At 43.7% G+C, this 22,063-nt stretch overlaps 1 protein-coding gene across 1 annotated transcript in view; it reads right to left on the reverse strand.

Moving 5' to 3' along the window:
• Window positions 1-22,063, reverse strand: part of LOC306766629 (cobalamin trafficking protein CblD-like) — a 47,534-nt gene that overhangs the window by 1,235 nt on the left and 24,236 nt on the right. Inside the window, exon 7 of the mRNA XM_079254431.1 lies at window positions 705-791. Coding sequence (XP_079110557.1) covers window positions 705-791 — 87 coding nt within the window. The remainder of the gene's footprint in view (window positions 1-704; window positions 792-22,063) is intronic.

Genomic DNA, 22,063 nt, shown 5'->3' on the forward strand with positions numbered 1-22,063 from the left:
TGAGCAGAAACAGCAGCCAGACTGGGTCATGCTGGATCCTCTGGGCCAGAACACCGGGACCGGGCTGGATCCTCTTGGCCAGAACACCGGGCTGGATCCTCTGGACCAGAACACCGGGCTGGATCCTCTGGACCGAAACACCGGGCTGGATCCTCTGGGCCAGAAACACCGGGCTGGATCCTCTGGACCGAAACACCGGGCTGGATCCTCTGGGCCAGAAACACCGGGCTGGATCCTCTGGACCGAAACACCGGGCTGGATCCTCTGGGCCAGAAACACCGGGCTGGATCCTCTGGGCCAGAAACACCGGGCTGGATCCTCTGGGCCAGAAACACCGGGCTGGATCCTCTGGGCCAGAAACACCGGGTTGGATCCTCTGGACCAGAAACACCGGGACCGGGCTGGATCCTCTGGGCCAGAAACACCGGGACCGGGAAGGATCCTCTGGGCCAGAAACACCGGGCTGGATCCTCTGGGCCAGAACATCAGGGGCGCTGACGGGGACATGGCAGAAGTTCTGCAGGGACTCTTTCCCCGCCAGGAGTTACTGCTGGGTTTTACCAATGAGGTGATAACATCTGACAATAATGGCACATATTAGAATCATGGCCTCCCTGGATGAAAGGCGTCCATCTCGGACGCCGTCTGTAGATTTCCAGACCAGCCTGCAGACACAGAAACCAGCGACAGCAGCAGGATCTTACCGCCAGGCCCGAGGACGGCTCGATGAAGTCGGCCCAGTATCCGTCGGCCTGCAAGGCGCGGCAGATCTCCACGGCTCCACCGACAAACTGAACAAAGACACATTCTACATGATCCGACACATTCTACATGATCCGACACATTCTACATGATCCGACACATTCTACCTGATCCGACACATTCTACCTGAATCGACACATTCTACATGATCCGACACATTCAACATGATCCGACACATTCTACATGATCCGACACATTCTACATGATCCGACACATTCTACCTGATCCGACACATTCTACATGATCCGACACATTCTACATGATCCGACACATTCTACCTGATCCGACACATTCTACATGATCCGACACATTCTACATGATCCGACACATTCAACATGATCCGACACATTCTACATGATCCGACACATTCTACATGATCCGACACATTCTACCTGATCCGACACATTCTACCTGATCCGACACATTCTACATGATCCGACACATTCTACCTGATCCGACACATTCTACATGATCCGACACATTCTACATGGTCCGACACATTCTACCTGATCCGACACGTTCTACATGATCCGACACATTCTACATGATCCAACGCATTCTACATGATCCAACACATTCTACCCGATCCGACACATTCTACATGATCCGACACGTTCTACATGATCCGACACATTCTACATGATCAAACACATTCTACATGATCATACACATTCTACATGATCATACACATTCTACATGATCCAACACATTCTACCTGATCCGACACGTTCTACATGATCCGACACATTCTACATGATCCGACACATTCTACATGATCCGACACATTCTACATGATCCGACACATTCTACCTGATCCAACACATTCTACCTGATCCGACACGTTCTACATGATCCGACACGTTCTACATGATCCAACACATTCTACATGATCCAACGCATTCTACATGATCCAACACATTCTACCCGATCCGACACATTCTACATGATCCGACACGTTCTACATGATCCGACACATTCTACATGATCAAACACATTCTACATGATCATACACATTCTACATGATCATACACATTCTACATGATCCAACACATTCTACCTGATCCGACACGTTCTACATGATCCGACACGTTCTACATGATCCGACACATTCTACATGATCCGACACATTCTACACATTCTACATGATCCAACACATTCTACATGATCCGACACATTCCACACATTCTACATGATCCAACACATTCTACCTGATCAAACACATTCTACCTGATCAAACACATTCTACATGATCCAACACATTCTACATGATCCAACACATTCTACCTGATCCAACACATTCTACCTGATCCAACAAATTCTACACATTCTACATGATCCGACACATTCTACATGATCCAACACATTCTACATGATCCAACACATTCTACATGATCCGACACATTCTACATGATCCGACACATTCTACACATACTACATGATCCGACACGTTCTACATGATCCAACACATTCTACATGATCAGACACATTCTACATGATCCGACACATTCTACCTGATCCAACACATTCTACCTGATCCAACACATTCTACCTGATCCAACACATTCTACATGATCCGACACATTCTACATGATCCAACACATTCTACATGATCCGAGACATTCTACATGATCCGACACGTTCTACATGATCCGACACATTCTACCTGATCCGACACGTTCTACATGATCCGACACGTTCTACATGATCCGACACGTTCTACACATTCTACATGATCCAACACATTCTACATGATCCAACACATTCTACATGATCCAACACATTCTACCTGATCAAACACATTCTACCTGATCAAACACATTCTACATGATCCGACACATTCTACATGATCCGACACATTCTACCTGATCCGACACATTCTACATGATCCGACACGTTCTACATGATCAGACACGTTCTACACATTCTACATGATCCAACACATTCTACATGATCCAACACATTCTACATGATCCGACACATTCTACCCAACATTCTACATGATCCGACACGTTCTACATGATCAGAAACGTTCTACATGATCTGACACGTTCTACATGATCTGACACGTTCTACACATTCTACATGATCCAACACATTCTACATGATCCGACAGATTCACATGATCCGACACGTTCTACATGATCCAACACATTCTACATGATCCGACACATTCTACATGATCCGACACATTCTACATGATCCAACACATTCTACCTGATCAAACACATTCTACCTGATCAAACACATTCTACATGATCCGACACATTCTACATGATCCGACACGTTCTACATGATCCGACACGTTCTACATGATCCGACACGTTCTACATGATCCGACACGTTCTACATGATCTGACACGTTCTACATGATCTGACACGTTCTACACTTCTACATGATCCAACACATTCTACATGATCTGACAGATTCACATGATCCGACACGTTCTACATGATCCAACAAATTCTACACATTCTACATGATCATACACATTCTACATGATCCAACACATTCTACATGATCCGACACATTCTACATGATCCGACACATTCTACATGATCCGACACATTCTACATGATCCAACACATTCTACATGATCCGACAGATTCACATGATCCGACACGTTCTACATGATCCGACACATTCTACATGATCCGACACATTCTACATGATCCGACACATTCTACATGATCCAACACATTCTACCTGATCAAACACATTCTACCTGATCAAACACATTCTACATGATCCGACACATTCTACATGATCCAACATTCTACATGATCCGACACGTTCTACATGATCCGACACGTTCTACATGATCCGAAACGTTCTACATGATCTGATACGTTCTACATGATCTGACACGTTCTACACATCTACATGATCCAACACATTCTACATGATCCGACAGATTCACATGATCCGACACGTTCTACATGATCCAACAAATTCTACACATTCTACATGATCAGACACGTTCTACATGATCCAACACATTCTACATGATCTGACACATTCTACATGATCCGACACATTCTACATGATCCGACACATTCTACATGATCCGACACATTCTACACATACTATATGATCCGACACATTCTACATGATCCGACACATTCTACATGATCCAACACATTCTACCTGATCCAACACATTCTACCTGATCCAACACATTCTACATGATCAAACACATTCTACCTGATCAAACACATTCTACATGATCCGACACATTCTACATGATCCAACATTCTACATGATCCGACACGTTCTACATGATCCGACACGTTCTACATGATCTGACACGTTCTACATGATCTGACACGTTCTACACATTCTACATGATCCAACACATTCTACATGATCCGACACATTCTACATGATCCGACACATTCTACATGATCCAACACATTCTACCTGATCCGACACGTTCTACATGATCCGACACGTTCTACACATTCTACATGATCCGACACATTCTACATGATCAAACACATTCTACCTGATCAAACACATTCTACCTGATCAAACACATTCTACCTGATCCGACACGTTCTACATGATCCGACACGTTCTACATGATCCGACACGTTCTACATGATCCGACACGTTCTACATGATCCGACACGTTCTACATGATCTGACACGTTCTACATGATCTGACACGTTCTACACATTCTACATGATCCAACATTCTACATGATCCGACACATTCTACATGATCCGACACGTTCTACATGATCCGACACGTTCTACATGATCCGACACGTTCTACACATTCTACATGATCCGGCACATTCTACATGATCCGACATGTTCTACATGATCCGACACGTTCTACATGATCCGACACGTTCTACATGATCCGACACGTTCTACATGATCCGACACATTCTATATGATCCGACACATTCTATATGATCCGACACTTTCCACATGATCCGACACGTTCTACATGATCCGACACGTTCTACATGATCCGACACGTTCTACATGATCCGACACGTTCTACATGATCCGACACATTCTACCTGATCCGACACATTCTACCTGATCCGACACATTCTACATGATCCGACACATTCTACATGATCCGACACATTCTACCTGATCCGACACGTTCTACATGATCCGACACGTTCTACATGATCCGACACATTCTACATGATCCGACACATTCGACATGATCCGACACATTCTACATGATCCAACACATTCTACCTGATCAAACACATTCTACCTGATCAAACACATTCTACATGATCCGACACATTCTACATGATCCAACATTCTACATGATCCGACACGTTCTACATGATCCGACACGTTCTACATGATCCGACACATTCTACCTGATCCGACACATTCTACATGATCCGACACATTCTACATGATCCGACACATTCTACATGATCCGACACATTCTACCTGATCCGACACGTTCTACATGATCCGACACGTTCTACACATTCTACATGATCCGACACATTCTACATGATCCAACACATTCTACATGATCAAACACATTCTACATGATCAAACACATTCTACCTGATCAAACACATTCTACCTGATCCAACATTCTACATGATCCGACACGTTCTACATGATCCGACACGTTCTACATGATCCGACACGTTCTACATGATCCGACACGTTCTACATGATCTGACACGTTCTACACATTCTACATGATTCAACATTCTACATGATCCGACACATTCTACATGATCCGACACGTTCTACATGATCCGACACGTTCTACACGTTCTACATGATCCGACACATTCTACATGATCCGACACATTCTACATGATCCGACACGTTCTACATGATCCGACACGTTCTACCTGATCCGACACGTTCTACCTGATCCGACACATTCTACCTGATCCGACACGTTCTACCTGATCCGACACGTTCTACCTGATCCGACACGTTCTACCTGATCAAACACATTCTACCTGATCCAACATTCTACATGATCCAACATTCTACATGATCCAACATTCTACATGATCCGACACGTTCTACACATTCTACATGATCCAACACATTCTACATGATCCGACACATTCTACATGATCCAACACATTATACCTGATCAAACACATTCTACCTGATCAAACACATTCTACCTGATCCAACATTCTACATGATCCAACATTCTACATGATCCGACACGTTCTACATGATCCGACACGTTCTACATGATCTGACACGTTCTACATGATCTGACACGTTCTACATGATCTGACACGTTCTACACATTCTACATGATCCAACACATTCTACCTGATCCGACACATTCTACATGATCCAACACATTCTACCTGATCCGACACGTTCTACATGATCCGACACATTCTACATGATCCGACACGTTCTACATGATCCGACACGTTCTACACGTTCTACATGATCCAACACATTCTACATGATCCGACACATTCTACATGATCCGACACATTCTACATGATCCGACACATTCTACATGATCCGACACGTTCTACATGATCCGACACGTTCTACCTGATCCGACACATTCTACCTGATCCGACACATTCTACCTGATCCGACACATTCTACATGATCCGACACATTCTACCTGATCCGACACATTCTACCTGATCCGACACGTTCTACATGATCTGACACGTTCTACATGATCTGACACGTTCTACATGATCTGACACGTTCTACACATTCTACATGATCCAACACATTCTACATGATCCGACACATTCTACATGATCCGACACATTCTACATGATCCGACACATTCTACATGATCCGACACATTCTACACATACTACATGATCCGACACGTTCTACATGATCCAACACATTCTACCTGATCCAACAAATTCTACACATTGTACATGATCCGACACATTCTACATGATCCAACACATTCTACATGATCCGACACATTCTACATGATCCGACACATTCTACATGATCCGACACATTCTACACATACTACATGATCCGACACGTTCTACATGATCCGACACGTTCTACCTGATCCTACACATTCTACCTGATCCAACACATTCTACATGATCCGACACGTTCTACATGATCCGACACATTCTACCTGATCCGACACATTCTACCTGATCCGACACATTCTACATGATCTGACACATTCTACCTGATCCGACACGTTCTACATGATCCGACACGTTCTACATGATCCGACACGTTCTACACATTCTACATGATCCGACACGTTCTACATGATCCGACACGTTCTACATAATCCGACACATTCTACATGATCCGACACATACTACATGATCCGACACGTTCTACATGATCCGACACGTTCTACCTGATCCTACACATTCTACCTGATCCAACACATTCTACATGATCCGACACGTTCTACATGATCCGACACATTCTACCTGATCCGACACATTCTACCTGATCCGACACATTCTACATGATCTGACACATTCTACCTGATCCGACACGTTCTACATGATCCGACACGTTCTACATGATCCGACACGTTCTACACGTTCTACATGATCCAACACATTCTACATGATCCGACACATTCTACATGATCCGACACATTCTACATGATCCGACACATTCTACATGATCCGACACGTTCTACATGATCCGACACGTTCTACCTGATCCGACACATTCTACCTGATCCGACACATTCTACCTGATCCGACACATTCTACATGATCCGACACATTCTACCTGATCCGACACATTCTACCTGATCCGACACGTTCTACATGATCTGACACGTTCTACATGATCTGACACGTTCTACACATTCTACATGATCCAACACATTCTACATGATCCAACACATTCTACATGATCCGACACATTCTACATGATCCGACACATTCTACATGATCCGACACATTCTACATGATCCGACACATTCTACACATACTACATGATCCGACACGTTCTACATGATCCAACACATTCTACCTGATCCAACAAATTCTACACATTGTACATGATCCGACACATTCTACATGATCCAACACATTCTACATGATCCAACACATTCTACATGATCCGACACATTCTACATGATCCGACACATTCTACACATACTACATGATCCGACACGTTCTACATGATCCGACACGTTCTACCTGATCCTACACATTCTACCTGATCCAACACATTCTACCTGATTCTACATGATCCGACACATTCTACATGATCCGACACATTCTACATGATCCGACACGTTCTACATGATCCGACACGTTCTACATGATCCGACACGTTCTACATGATCCGACACGTTCTACCTGATCCGACACATTCTACCTGATCCGACACATTCTACCTGATCCGACACGTTCTACCTGATCCGACACGTTCTACCTGATCCGACACGTTCTACCTGATCCGACACGTTCTACATGATCCGACACATTCTACCTGATCCGACACGTTCTACCTGATCCGACACGTTCTACCTGATCCGACACGTTCTACCTGATCCGACACGTTCTACCTGATCCGAAACGTTCTACATGATCCGACACATTCTACATGATCCGACACATTCTACATGATCCGACACATTCTACATGATCCGACACGTTCTACATGATCCGACACGTTCTACATGATCCGACACGTTCTACATGATCCGACACGTTCTACACATTCTACATGATCCAACACATTCTACCTGATCCGACACATTCTACATGATCCGACACATTATACCTGATCAAACACATTCTACCTGATCAAACACATTCTACATGATCCAACATTCTACATGATCCAACATTCTACATGATCCGACACGTTCTACATGATCCGACACGTTCTACATGATCCGACACGTTCTACATGATCCGACACGTTCTACATGATCTGACACGTTCTACACATTCTACATGATCCAACACATTCTACATGATCCGACACGTTCTACACGTTCTACATGATCCAACACGTTCTACATGATCCGACACATTCTACATGATCCGACACGTTCTACATGATCCGACACGTTCTACATGATCCGACACGTTCTACATGATCCGACACATTCTACCTGATCCGACACGTTCTACATGATCTGACACGTTCTACACATTCTACATGATCCGACACATTCTACATGATCGGACACATTCTACATGATCCGACACATTCTACATGATCCGACACATTCTACATGATCCGACACATTCTACACATACTACATGATCCGACACATTCTACCTGATCCAAAATATTCTACACATTCTACATGATCCGACACATTCTACATGATCCGACACATTCTACATGATCCGACACATTCTACATGATCCGACACATTCTACATGATCCGACACATTCTACATGATCCGAGCACATTCTACACATACTACATGATCCGACACATTCTACCTGATCCAAAATATTCTACACATTCTACATGATCCGACACATTCTACATGATCCGACACATTCTACATGATCCGACACATTCTACATGATCCGACACGTTCTACATGATCCAACACATTCTACCTGATCCAACACATTCTACCTGATCCAACACATTCTACCTGATCCAACACATTCTACATGATCCGACACATTCTACATGATCCAACACGTTCTACATGATCCAATACGTTCTACATGATCCGACACGTTCTACATGATCCGACACGTTCTACATGATCCGACACATTCTACATGATCCGACACATTCTACATGATCCGACACATTCTACATGATCCGACAAGTTCTACCTGATCCGACAAGTTCTACCTGATCCGACACGTTCTACATGATCCGACACGTTCTACATGATCCGACACGTTCTACATGATCCGACACGTTCTACATGATCCGACACGTTCTACACATTCTACATGATCCGACACATTCTACATGATCCGACACATTCTACATGATCCAACACATTCTACATGATCAAACACATTCTACATGATCAAACACATTCTACCTGATCAAACACATTCTACCTGATCAAACACATTCTATCTGATCAAATACATTCTACATGATCCAACACATTCTACATGATCCAACACATTCTACCTGATCAAACACATTCTACCTGATCAAACACATTCTACATGATCCGACACATTCTACATGTTCCAACATTCTACATGATCCGACACGTTCTACATGATCCGACACGTTCTACATGATCCGACACGTTCTACATGATCTGACACGTTCTACATGATCTGACACGTTCTACACATTCTACATGATCCAACACATTCTACATGATCCGACAGATTCACATGATCCGACACGTTCTATATGATCCGACACGTTCTATATGATCCGACACGTTCTACATGATCCGACACGTTCTACATGATCCGACACGTTCTACATGATCCGACACGTTCTACATGATCCGACACGCTCTACACGTTCTACATGATACAACACATTCTACATGATCCGACACATTCTACATGATCCGACACATTCTACATGATCCGACACATTCTACACATTCTACATGATCCAACACATTCTACATGATCCGACACGTTCTACATGATCCGACACATTCTACATGATCCGACACATTCTACATGATCCGACACATTCTACACATTCTACATGATCCAACACATTCTACATGATCCGACACGTTCTACATGATCCGACACGTTCTACATGATCCGACACGTTCTACCTGATCCGACACATTCTACCTGATCCGACACATTCTACCTGATCCGACACGTTCTACCTGATCCGACACGTTCTACATGATCCGACACGTTCTACATGATCCGACACGTTCTACATGATCCGACACGTTCTACATGATCCGACACATTCTACCTGATCCGACACGTTCTACCTGATCCGACACGTTCTACCTGATCCGACACGTTCTACCTGATCCGACACGTTCTACCTGATCCGACACGTTCTACATGATCCGACACGTTCTACATGATCCGACACGTTCTACACATTGTACATGATCCAACACATTCTACATGATCCGACACATTCTACATGATCCAACACATTATACCTGATCAAACACATTATACCTGATCAAACACATTCTACCTGATCAAACACATTCTACATGATCCAACATTCTACATGATCCGACACGTTCTACATGATCCGACACGTTCTACATGATCTGACACGTTCTACATGATCTGACACGTTCTACACATTCTACATGATCCAACACATTCTACATGATCCGACACGTTCTACATGATCCGACACGTTCTACATGATCCGACACGTTCTACATGATCCGACACGTTCTACACGTTCTACATGATCCAACACGTTCTACATGATCCGACACGTTCTACATGATCCGACACATTCTACATGATCCGACACATTCTACATGATCCGACACGTTCTACATGATCCGACACATTCTACCTGATCCGACACATTCTACCTGATCCGACACATTCTACCTGATCCGACACATTCTACATGATCTGACACATTCTACCTGATCCGACACGTTCTACATGATCCGACACGTTCTACATGATCCGACACGTTCTACACATTCTACATGATCCGACACGTTCTACATGATCCGACACGTTCTACATAATCCGACACATTCTACATGATCCGACACATTCTACATGATCCGACACATTCTACATGATCCGACACACTCTACATGATCCGACATATTCTACATGATCCAACACATTCTACCTGATCCGACACGTTCTACATGATCCGACACGTTCTACACATTCTACATGATCCGACACGTTCTACATGATCCGACACGTTCTACATGATCCGACACGTTCTACATGATCAAACACATTCTACCTGATCAAACACATTCTACCTGATCAAACACATTCTACATGATCCAACATTCTACATGATCCGACACGTTCTACATGATCCGACACGTTCTACATGATCCGACACGTTCTACATGATCTGACACGTTCTACACATTCTACATGATCCAACACATTCTACATGATCCGACACGTTCTACATGATCCGACACGTTCTACATGATCCGACACGTTCTACACGTTCTACATGATCCAACACGTTCTACATGATCCGACACATTCTACATGATCCGACACATTCTACATGATCCGACACGTTCTACATGATCCGACACGTTCTACATGATCCGACACGTTCTACATGATCCGACACGTTCTACATGATCCGACACGTTCTACACATTCTACATGATCCGACACGTTCTACATGATCCGACACGTTCTACATAATCCGACACATTCTACATGATCCGACACATTCTACATGATCCGACACATTCTACATGATCCGACACACTCTACATGATCCGACATATTCTACATGATCCAACACATTCTACCTGATCCGACACGTTCTACATGATCCGACACGTTCTACACATTCTACATGATCCGACACGTTCTACATGATCCGACACGTTCTACATGATCCGACACGTTCTACATGATCAAACACATTCTACCTGATCAAACACATTCTACCTGATCAAACACATTCTACATGATCCAACATTCTACATGATCCGACACGTTCTACATGATCCGACACGTTCTACATGATCCGACACGTTCTACATGATCCGACACGTTCTACATGATCTGACACGTTCTACACATTCTACATGATCCAACACATTCTACATGATCCGACACGTTCTACATGATCCGACACGTTCTACACGTTCTACATGATCCAACACGTTCTACATGATCCGACACGTTCTACATGATCCGACACATTCTACATGATCCGACACGTTCTACATGATCCGACACGTTCTACATGATCCGACACATTCTACCTGATCCGACACGTTCTACATGATCTGACACGTTCTACACATTCTACATGATCCAACACATTCTACATGATCGGACACATTCTACATGATCCGACACATTCTACATGATCCGACACATTCTACATGATCCGACACATTCTACACATACTACATGATCAGACACATTCTACATGATCCAACACATTCTACCTGATCCAAAATATTCTACACATTCTACATGATCCGACACATTCTACATGATCCGACACATTCTACATGATCCGACACATTCTACATGATCCGACACATTCTACATGATCCGACACATTCTACACATACTACATGATCCGACACGTTCTACATGATCCAACACATTCTACCTGATCCAACACATTCTACCTGATCCGAGACATTCTACATGATCCGAGACATTCTACATGATCCGAGACATCCTACATGATCCAACACGTTCTACATGATCCAATACGTTCTACATGATCCGACACGTTCTACATGATCCGACACATTCTACATGATCCGACACATTCTACATGATCCGACACATTCTACATGATCCGACAAGTTCTACCTGATCCGACACGTTCTACATGATCCGACACGTTCTACATGATCCGACACGTTCTACATGATCCGACACGTTCTACACATTCTACATGATCCGACACATTCTACATGATCCGACACATTCTACATGATCCAACACATTCTACATGATCAAACACATTCTACCTGATCAAACACATTCTACCTGATCAAATACATTCTACATGATCCAACACATTCTACATGATCCAACACATTCTACCTGATCAAACACATTCTACCTGATCAAACACATTCTACATGATCCGACACATTCCACATGTTCCAACATTCTAACATGATCCGACATTCTACATGATCCGACACGTTCTACATGATCCGACACGTTCTACATGATCTGACACGTTCTACATGATCTGACACGTTCTACACATTCTACATGATCCAACACATTCTACATGATCCGACAGATTCACATGATCCGACACGTTCTACATGATCCGACACGTTCTACATGATCCGACACGCTCTACACGTTCTACATGATACAACACATTCTACATGATCCGACACATTCTACATGATCCGACACATTCTACATGATCCGACACATTCTACACATTCTACATGATCCAACACATTCTACATGATCCGACACGTTCTACATGATCCGACACGTTCTACATGATCCGACACATTCTACATGATCCGACACGTTCTACATGATCCGACACATTCTACATGATCCGACACGTTCTACATGATCCGACACATTCTACATGATCCGACACGTTCTACACATTGTACATGATCCAACACATTCTACATGATCCGACACATTCTACATGATCCAACACATTATACCTGATCAAACACATTATACCTGATCAAACACATTCTACCTGATCAAACACATTCTACATGATCCGACATTCTACATGATCCGACACGTTCTACATGATCCGACACGTTCTACATGATCCGACACGTTCTACATGATCCGACACGTTCTACACGTTCTACATGATCCAACACGTTCTACATGATCCGACACGTTCTACATGATCCGACACATTCTACATGATCCGACACGTTCTACATGATCCGACACGTTCTACATGATCCGACACGTTCTACCTGATCCGACACGTTCTACCTGATCCGACACGTTCTACCTGATCCGACACGTTCTACATGATCCGACACGTTCTACATGATCCGACACGTTCTACATGATCCGACACATTCTACATGATCCGACACGTTCTACACATTGTACATGATCCAACACATTCTACATGATCCGACACATTCTACATGATCCAACACATTATACCTGATCAAACACATTATACCTGATCAAACACATTCTACCTGATCAAACACATTCTACCTGATCAAACACATTCTACATGATCCGACATTCTACATGATCCGACACGTTCTACATGATCCGACACGTTCTACATGATCCGACACGTTCTACATGATCCGACACGTTCTACACGTTCTACATGATCCGACACGTTCTACATGATCCGACACGTTCTACACATTCTACATGATCCGACACGTTCTACATGATCCGACACGTTCTACATAATCCGACACATTCTACATGATCCGACACGTTCTACATGATCCGACACGTTCTACATGATCCGACACGTTCTACCTGATCCGACACGTTCTACACGTTCTACATGATCCAACACGTTCTACATGATCCGACACGTTCTACACATTCTACATGATCCGACACATTCTACATGATCCGACACGTTCTACATAATCCGACACATTCTACATGATCCGACACATTCTACATGATCCGACACATTCTACATGATCCGACACACTCTACATGATCCGACACATTCTACATGATCCAACACATTCTACCTGATCCGACACGTTCTACATGATCCGACACGTTCTACACATTCTACATGATCCGACACGTTCTACATGATCCGACACGTTCTACATGATCCGACACGTTCTACACATTCTACATGATCCGACACGTTCTACATGATCCGACACGTTCTACATAATCCGACACATTCTACATGATCCGACACATTCTACATGATCCGACACATTCTACATGATCCGACACACTCTACATGATCCGACACATTCTACATGATCCGACACATTCTACATGATCCGACACGTTCTACATGATCCGACACGTTCTACATGATCCGACACGTTCTACATGATCCGACACGTTCTACATGATCCGACACGTTCTACACATTGTACATGATCCAACACATTCTACATGATCCGACACATTCTACATGATCCAACACATTATACCTGATCAAACACATTATACCTGATCAAACACATCCTACCTGATCAAACACATTCTACATGATCCAACATTCTACATGATCCGACACGTTCTACATGATCCGACACGTTCTACATGATCTGACACGTTCTACATGATCTGACACGTTCTACACATTCTACATGATCCAACACATTCTACATGATCCGACAAGTTCTACATGATCCGACACGTTCTACATGATCCGACACGTTCTACACGTTCTACATGATCCAACACGTTCTACATGATCCGACACATTCTACATGATCCGACACATTCTACATGATCCGACACGTTCTACATGATCCGACACGTTCTACACATTCTACATGATCCAGCACGTTCTACATGATCCGACACGTTCTACATGATCCGACACGTTCTACATGATCCGACACATTCTACATGATCCGACACATTCTACCTGATCCGACACATTCTACCTGATCCGACACGTTCTACCTGATCCGACACGTTCTACATGATCCGACACGTTCTACACGTTCTACATGATCCGACACGTTCTACATGATCCGACACGTTCTACATGATCCGACACGTTCTACATGATCCGACACGTTCTACATAATCCGACACTTTCTACATGATCCGACACATTCTACATGATCCAACACATTCTACCTGATCTGACACGTTCTACCTGATCCGACACGTTCTACACATTCTACATGATCCGACACGTTCTACATGATCCGACACGTTCTACATGATCCGACACGTTCTACACATTCTACATGATCCGACACGTTCTACATGATCCGACACGTTCTACATAATCCGACACATTCTACATGATCCGACACATTCTACATGATCCGACACATTCTACATGATCCGACACATTCTACATGATCCGACACACTCTACATGATCCGACACATTCTACATGATCCAACACATTCTACCTGATCCGACACGTTCTACATGATCCGACACGTTCTACACATTCTACATGATCCGACACATTCTACATGATCCAACACATTCTACCTGATCAAACACATTCTACATGATCAAACACATTCTACATGATCCGACACATTCTACATGATCCAACACATTCTACATGATCCAACATTCTACATGATCCAACATTCTACATGATCCGACACGTTCTACATGATCCGACACGTTCTACATGATCCGACACGTTCTACATGATCCGACACGTTCTACATGATCTGACACGTTCTACACATTCTACATGATCCAACATTCTACATGATCCGACACGTTCTACATGATCCGACACGTTCTACATGATCCGACACGTTCTACACATTCTACATGATCCAGCACGTTGTACATGATCCGACACGTTCTACATGATCCGACACGTTCTACACGTTCCAAGTGATCCGACACGTTCTACATGATCCGACACATTCTACATGATCCGACACGTTCTACATGATCCGACACGTTCTACATGATCCGACACGTTCTACATGATCCGACACGTTCTACCTGATCCGACACGTTCTACCTGATCCGACACGTTCTACATGATCCGACACGTTCTACCTGATCTGACACGTTCTACCTGATCCGACACGTTCTACCTGATCCGACACGTTCTACATGATCCGACACATTCTACCTGATCCGACACATTCTACCTGATCCGACACATTCTACCTGATCCGACACATTCTACATGATCCGACACGTTCTACATGATCCGACACATTCTACATGATCCGACACATTCTACCTGATCCGACACATTCTACCTGATCCGACACGTTCTACCTGATCCGACACGTTCTACATGATCCGACACGTTCTACACGTTCTACATGATCCGACACGTTCTACATGATCCGACACGTTCTACATGATCCGACACGTTCTACATGATCCGACACGTTCTACATAATCCGACACTTTCTACATGATCCGACACATTCTACATGATCAAACACATTCTACCTGATCTGACACGTTCTACCTGATCCGACACGTTCTACACATTCTACATGATCCGACACGTTCTACATGATCCGACACGTTCTACATGATCCGACACGTTCTACACATTCTACATGATCCGACACGTTCTACATGATCCGACACGTTCTACATAATCCGACACATTCTACTTGATCCGACACATTCTACATGATCCGACACATTCTACATGATCCGACACATTCTACATGATCCGACACACTCTACATGATCCGACACATTCTACATGATCCAACACATTCTACCTGATCCGACACGTTCTACATGATCCGACACGTTCTACACATTCTACATGATCCGACACATTCTACATGATCCAACACATTCTACCTGATCAAACACATTCTACATGATCAAACACATTCTACATGATCCGACACATTCTACATGATCCAACACATTCTACATGATCCAACATTCTACATGATCCAACATTCTACATGATCCGACACGTTCTACATGATCCGACACGTTCTACATGATCCGACACGTTCTACATGATCCGACACGTTCTACATGATCTGACACGTTCTACACATTCTACATGATCCAACATTCTACATGATCCGACACGTTCTACATGATCCGACACGTTCTACATGATCCGACACGTTCTACACATTCTACATGATCCAGCACGTTCTACATGATCCGACACGTTCTACATGATCCGACACGTTCTACACGTTCTACGTGATCCGACACGTTCTACATGATCCGACACATTCTACATGATCCGACACATTCTACATGATCCGACACGTTCTACATGATCCGACACGTTCTACATGATCCGACACGTTCTACATGATCCGACACGTTCTACCTGATCCGACACGTTCTACCTGATCCGACACGTTCTACATGATCCGACACATTCTACATGATCCAACACATTCTACCTGATCAAACACATTCTACATGATCAAACACATTCTACATGATCCGACACATTCTACATGATCCAACACATTCTACATGATCCAACATTCTACATGATCCAACATTCTACATGATCCGACACGTTCTACATGATCCGACACGTTCTACATGATCCGACACGTTCTACATGATCCGACACGTTCTACATGATCTGACACGTTCTACACATTCTACATGATCCAACATTCTACATGATCCGACACGTTCTACATGATCCGACACGTTCTACATGATCCGACACGTTCTACACATTCTACATGATCCAGCACGTTCTACATGATCCGACACGTTCTACATGATCCGACACGTTCTACACGTTCTACGTGATCCGACACGTTCTACATGATCCGACACATTCTACATGATCCGACACGTTCTACATGATCCGACACGTTCTACATGATCCGACACGTTCTACATGATCCGACACGTTCTACATGATCCGACACGTTCTACCTGATCCGACACGTTCTACCTGATCCGACACGTTCTACATGATCCGACACGTTCTACCTGATCCGACACGTTCTACCTGATCCGACACGTTCTACCTGATCCGACACGTTCTACATGATCCGACACGTTCTACATGATCCGACACATTCTACCTGATCCGACACATTCTACCTGATCCGACACATTCTACCTGATCCGACACATTCTACATGATCCGACACGTTCTACATGATCCGACACATTCTACATGATCCGACACATTCTACCTGATCCGACACATTCTACCTGATCCGACACATTCTACATGATCCGACACATTCTACATGATCCGACACATTCTACATGATCCGACACGTTCTACATGATCCGACACGTTCTACACATTCTACATGAACCAACACATTCTACATGATCCGACACATTCTACATGATCCAACACATTCTACCTGATCAAACACATTCTACATGATCCAACATTCTACATGATCCAACATTCTACATGATCCGACACGTTCTACATGATCCGACACGTTCTACATGATCTGACACGTTCTACATGATCTGACACGTTCTACACATTCTACATGATCCGACACGTTCTACATGATCCGACACGTTCTACACGTTCTACATGATCCGACACGTTCTACATGATCCGACACGTTCTACATGATCCGACACGTTCTACATGATCCGACACATTCTACATGATCCGACACATTCTACATGATCCGACACATTCTACATGATCCGACACGTTCTACATGATCCGACACATTCTACCTGATCCGACACATTCTACCTGATCCGACACATTCTACATGATCCAACACATTCTACCTGATCCGACACATTCCACATGATCCGACACGTTCTACATGATCTGACACGTTCTACACATTCTACATGATCCAACACATTCTACATGATCCGACACATTCTACATGATCCGACACATTCTACATGATCCGACACATTCTACATGATCCGACACATTCTACATGATCCGACACATTCTACACATACTACATGATCCGACACGTTCTACATGATCCAACACATTCTACCTGATCCAACACATTCTACCTGATCCAACACATTCTACCTGATCCGAGACATTCTACATGATCCAACACGTTCTACATGATCCGACACGTTCTACACGTTCTACATGATCCGACACGTTCTACCTGATCCGACACATTCTACCTGATCCGACACATTCTACCTGATCCGACACATTCTACATGATCCGACACGTTCTACATGATCCGACACGTTCTACATGATCAAACACGTTCTACATGATCAAACACATTCTACATGATCAAACACATTCTACATGATCCAACATTCTACATGATCCAACATTCTACATGATCCGACACGTTCTACATGATCCGACACGTTCTACATGATCCGACACGTTCTACATGATCTGACACGTTCTACACATTCTACATGATCCAACACATTCTACATGATCCGACACGTTCTACATGATCCGACACGTTCTACATGATCCGACACGTTCTACATGATCCGACACGTTCTACATGATCCGACACATTCTACATGATCAAACACATTCTACCTGATCAAACACATTCTACATGATCCAACATTCTACATGATCCAACATTCTACATGATCCGACACGTTCTACATGATCCGACACGTTCTACATGATCCGACACGTTCTACATGATCCGACACGTTCTACATGATCTGACACGATCTACACATTCTACATGATCCGACACATTCTACATGATCCGACACGTTCTACATGATCCGACACGTTCTACATGATCCGACACGTTCTACATGATCCGACACGTTCTACATGATCCGACACGTTCTACATGATCCGACACGTTCTACATGATCCGACACGTTCTACATGATCCGACACGTTCTACATGATCCGACACATTCTACATGATCCGACACATTCTACATGATCCGACACGTTCTACATGATCCGACACGTTCTACATGATCCGACACGTTCTACATGATCCGACACATTCTACCTGATCCGACACATTCTACATGATCCGACACATTCTACATGATCCAACACATTCTACCTGATCCGACACATTCCACATGATCTGACACGTTCTACATGATCTGACACGTTCTACACGTTCTACATGATCCGACACGTTCTACATGATCCGACACATTCTACATGATCCGACACATTCTACATGATCCGACACATTCTACACATACTACATGATCCGACACGTTCTACATGATCCAACACATTCTACCTGATCCAAGACATTCTACCTGATCCAACACATTCTACCTGATCCGAGACATTCTACATGATCCAACACGTTCTACATGATCCGACACGTTCTACACGTTCTACATGATCCGACACGTTCTACATGATCTGACACGTTCTACATGATCCGACACGTTCTACATGATCCGACACGTTCTACATAATCCGACACATTCTACATGATCCGACACATTCTACATGATCCAACACATTCTACCTGATCCGACACGTTCTACCTGATCCGACACGTTCTACACATTCTACATGATCCGACACGTTCTACATGATCCGACACGTTCTACATGATCCGACACGTTCTACATGATCCGACACATTCTACACATTCTACATGATCCGACACGTTCTACATGATCCGACACATTCTACATGATCCGACACATTCTACATGATCCGACACATTCTACATGATCCGACACATTCTACATGATCCGACACACTCTACATGATCCGACACATTCTACATGATCCGACACGTTCTACACATTCTACATGATCCGACACATTCTACATGATCCAACACATTCTACCTGATCAAACACATTCTACCTGATCCGACACATTCTACATGATCCGACAAATTCTACATGATCCAACACATTCTACATGATCCAACATTCTACATGATCCAACATTCTACATGATCCGACACGTTCTACATGATCCGACACGTTCTACATGATCCGACACGTTCTACATGATCCGACACGTTCTACATGATCTGACACGTTCTACACATTCTACATGATCCAACATTCTACATGATCCGACACGTTCTACATGATCCGACACGTTCTACACATTCTACATGATCCAGCACGTTCTACATGATCCGACACGTTCTACATGATCCGACACGT

The sequence above is a fragment of the Telmatherina bonti genome (genome assembly GCF_933228915.1).
Source record: "Telmatherina bonti genome assembly, chromosome: 15".
Taxonomy (NCBI): Eukaryota; Metazoa; Chordata; class Actinopteri; order Atheriniformes; family Telmatherinidae; genus Telmatherina; species Telmatherina bonti.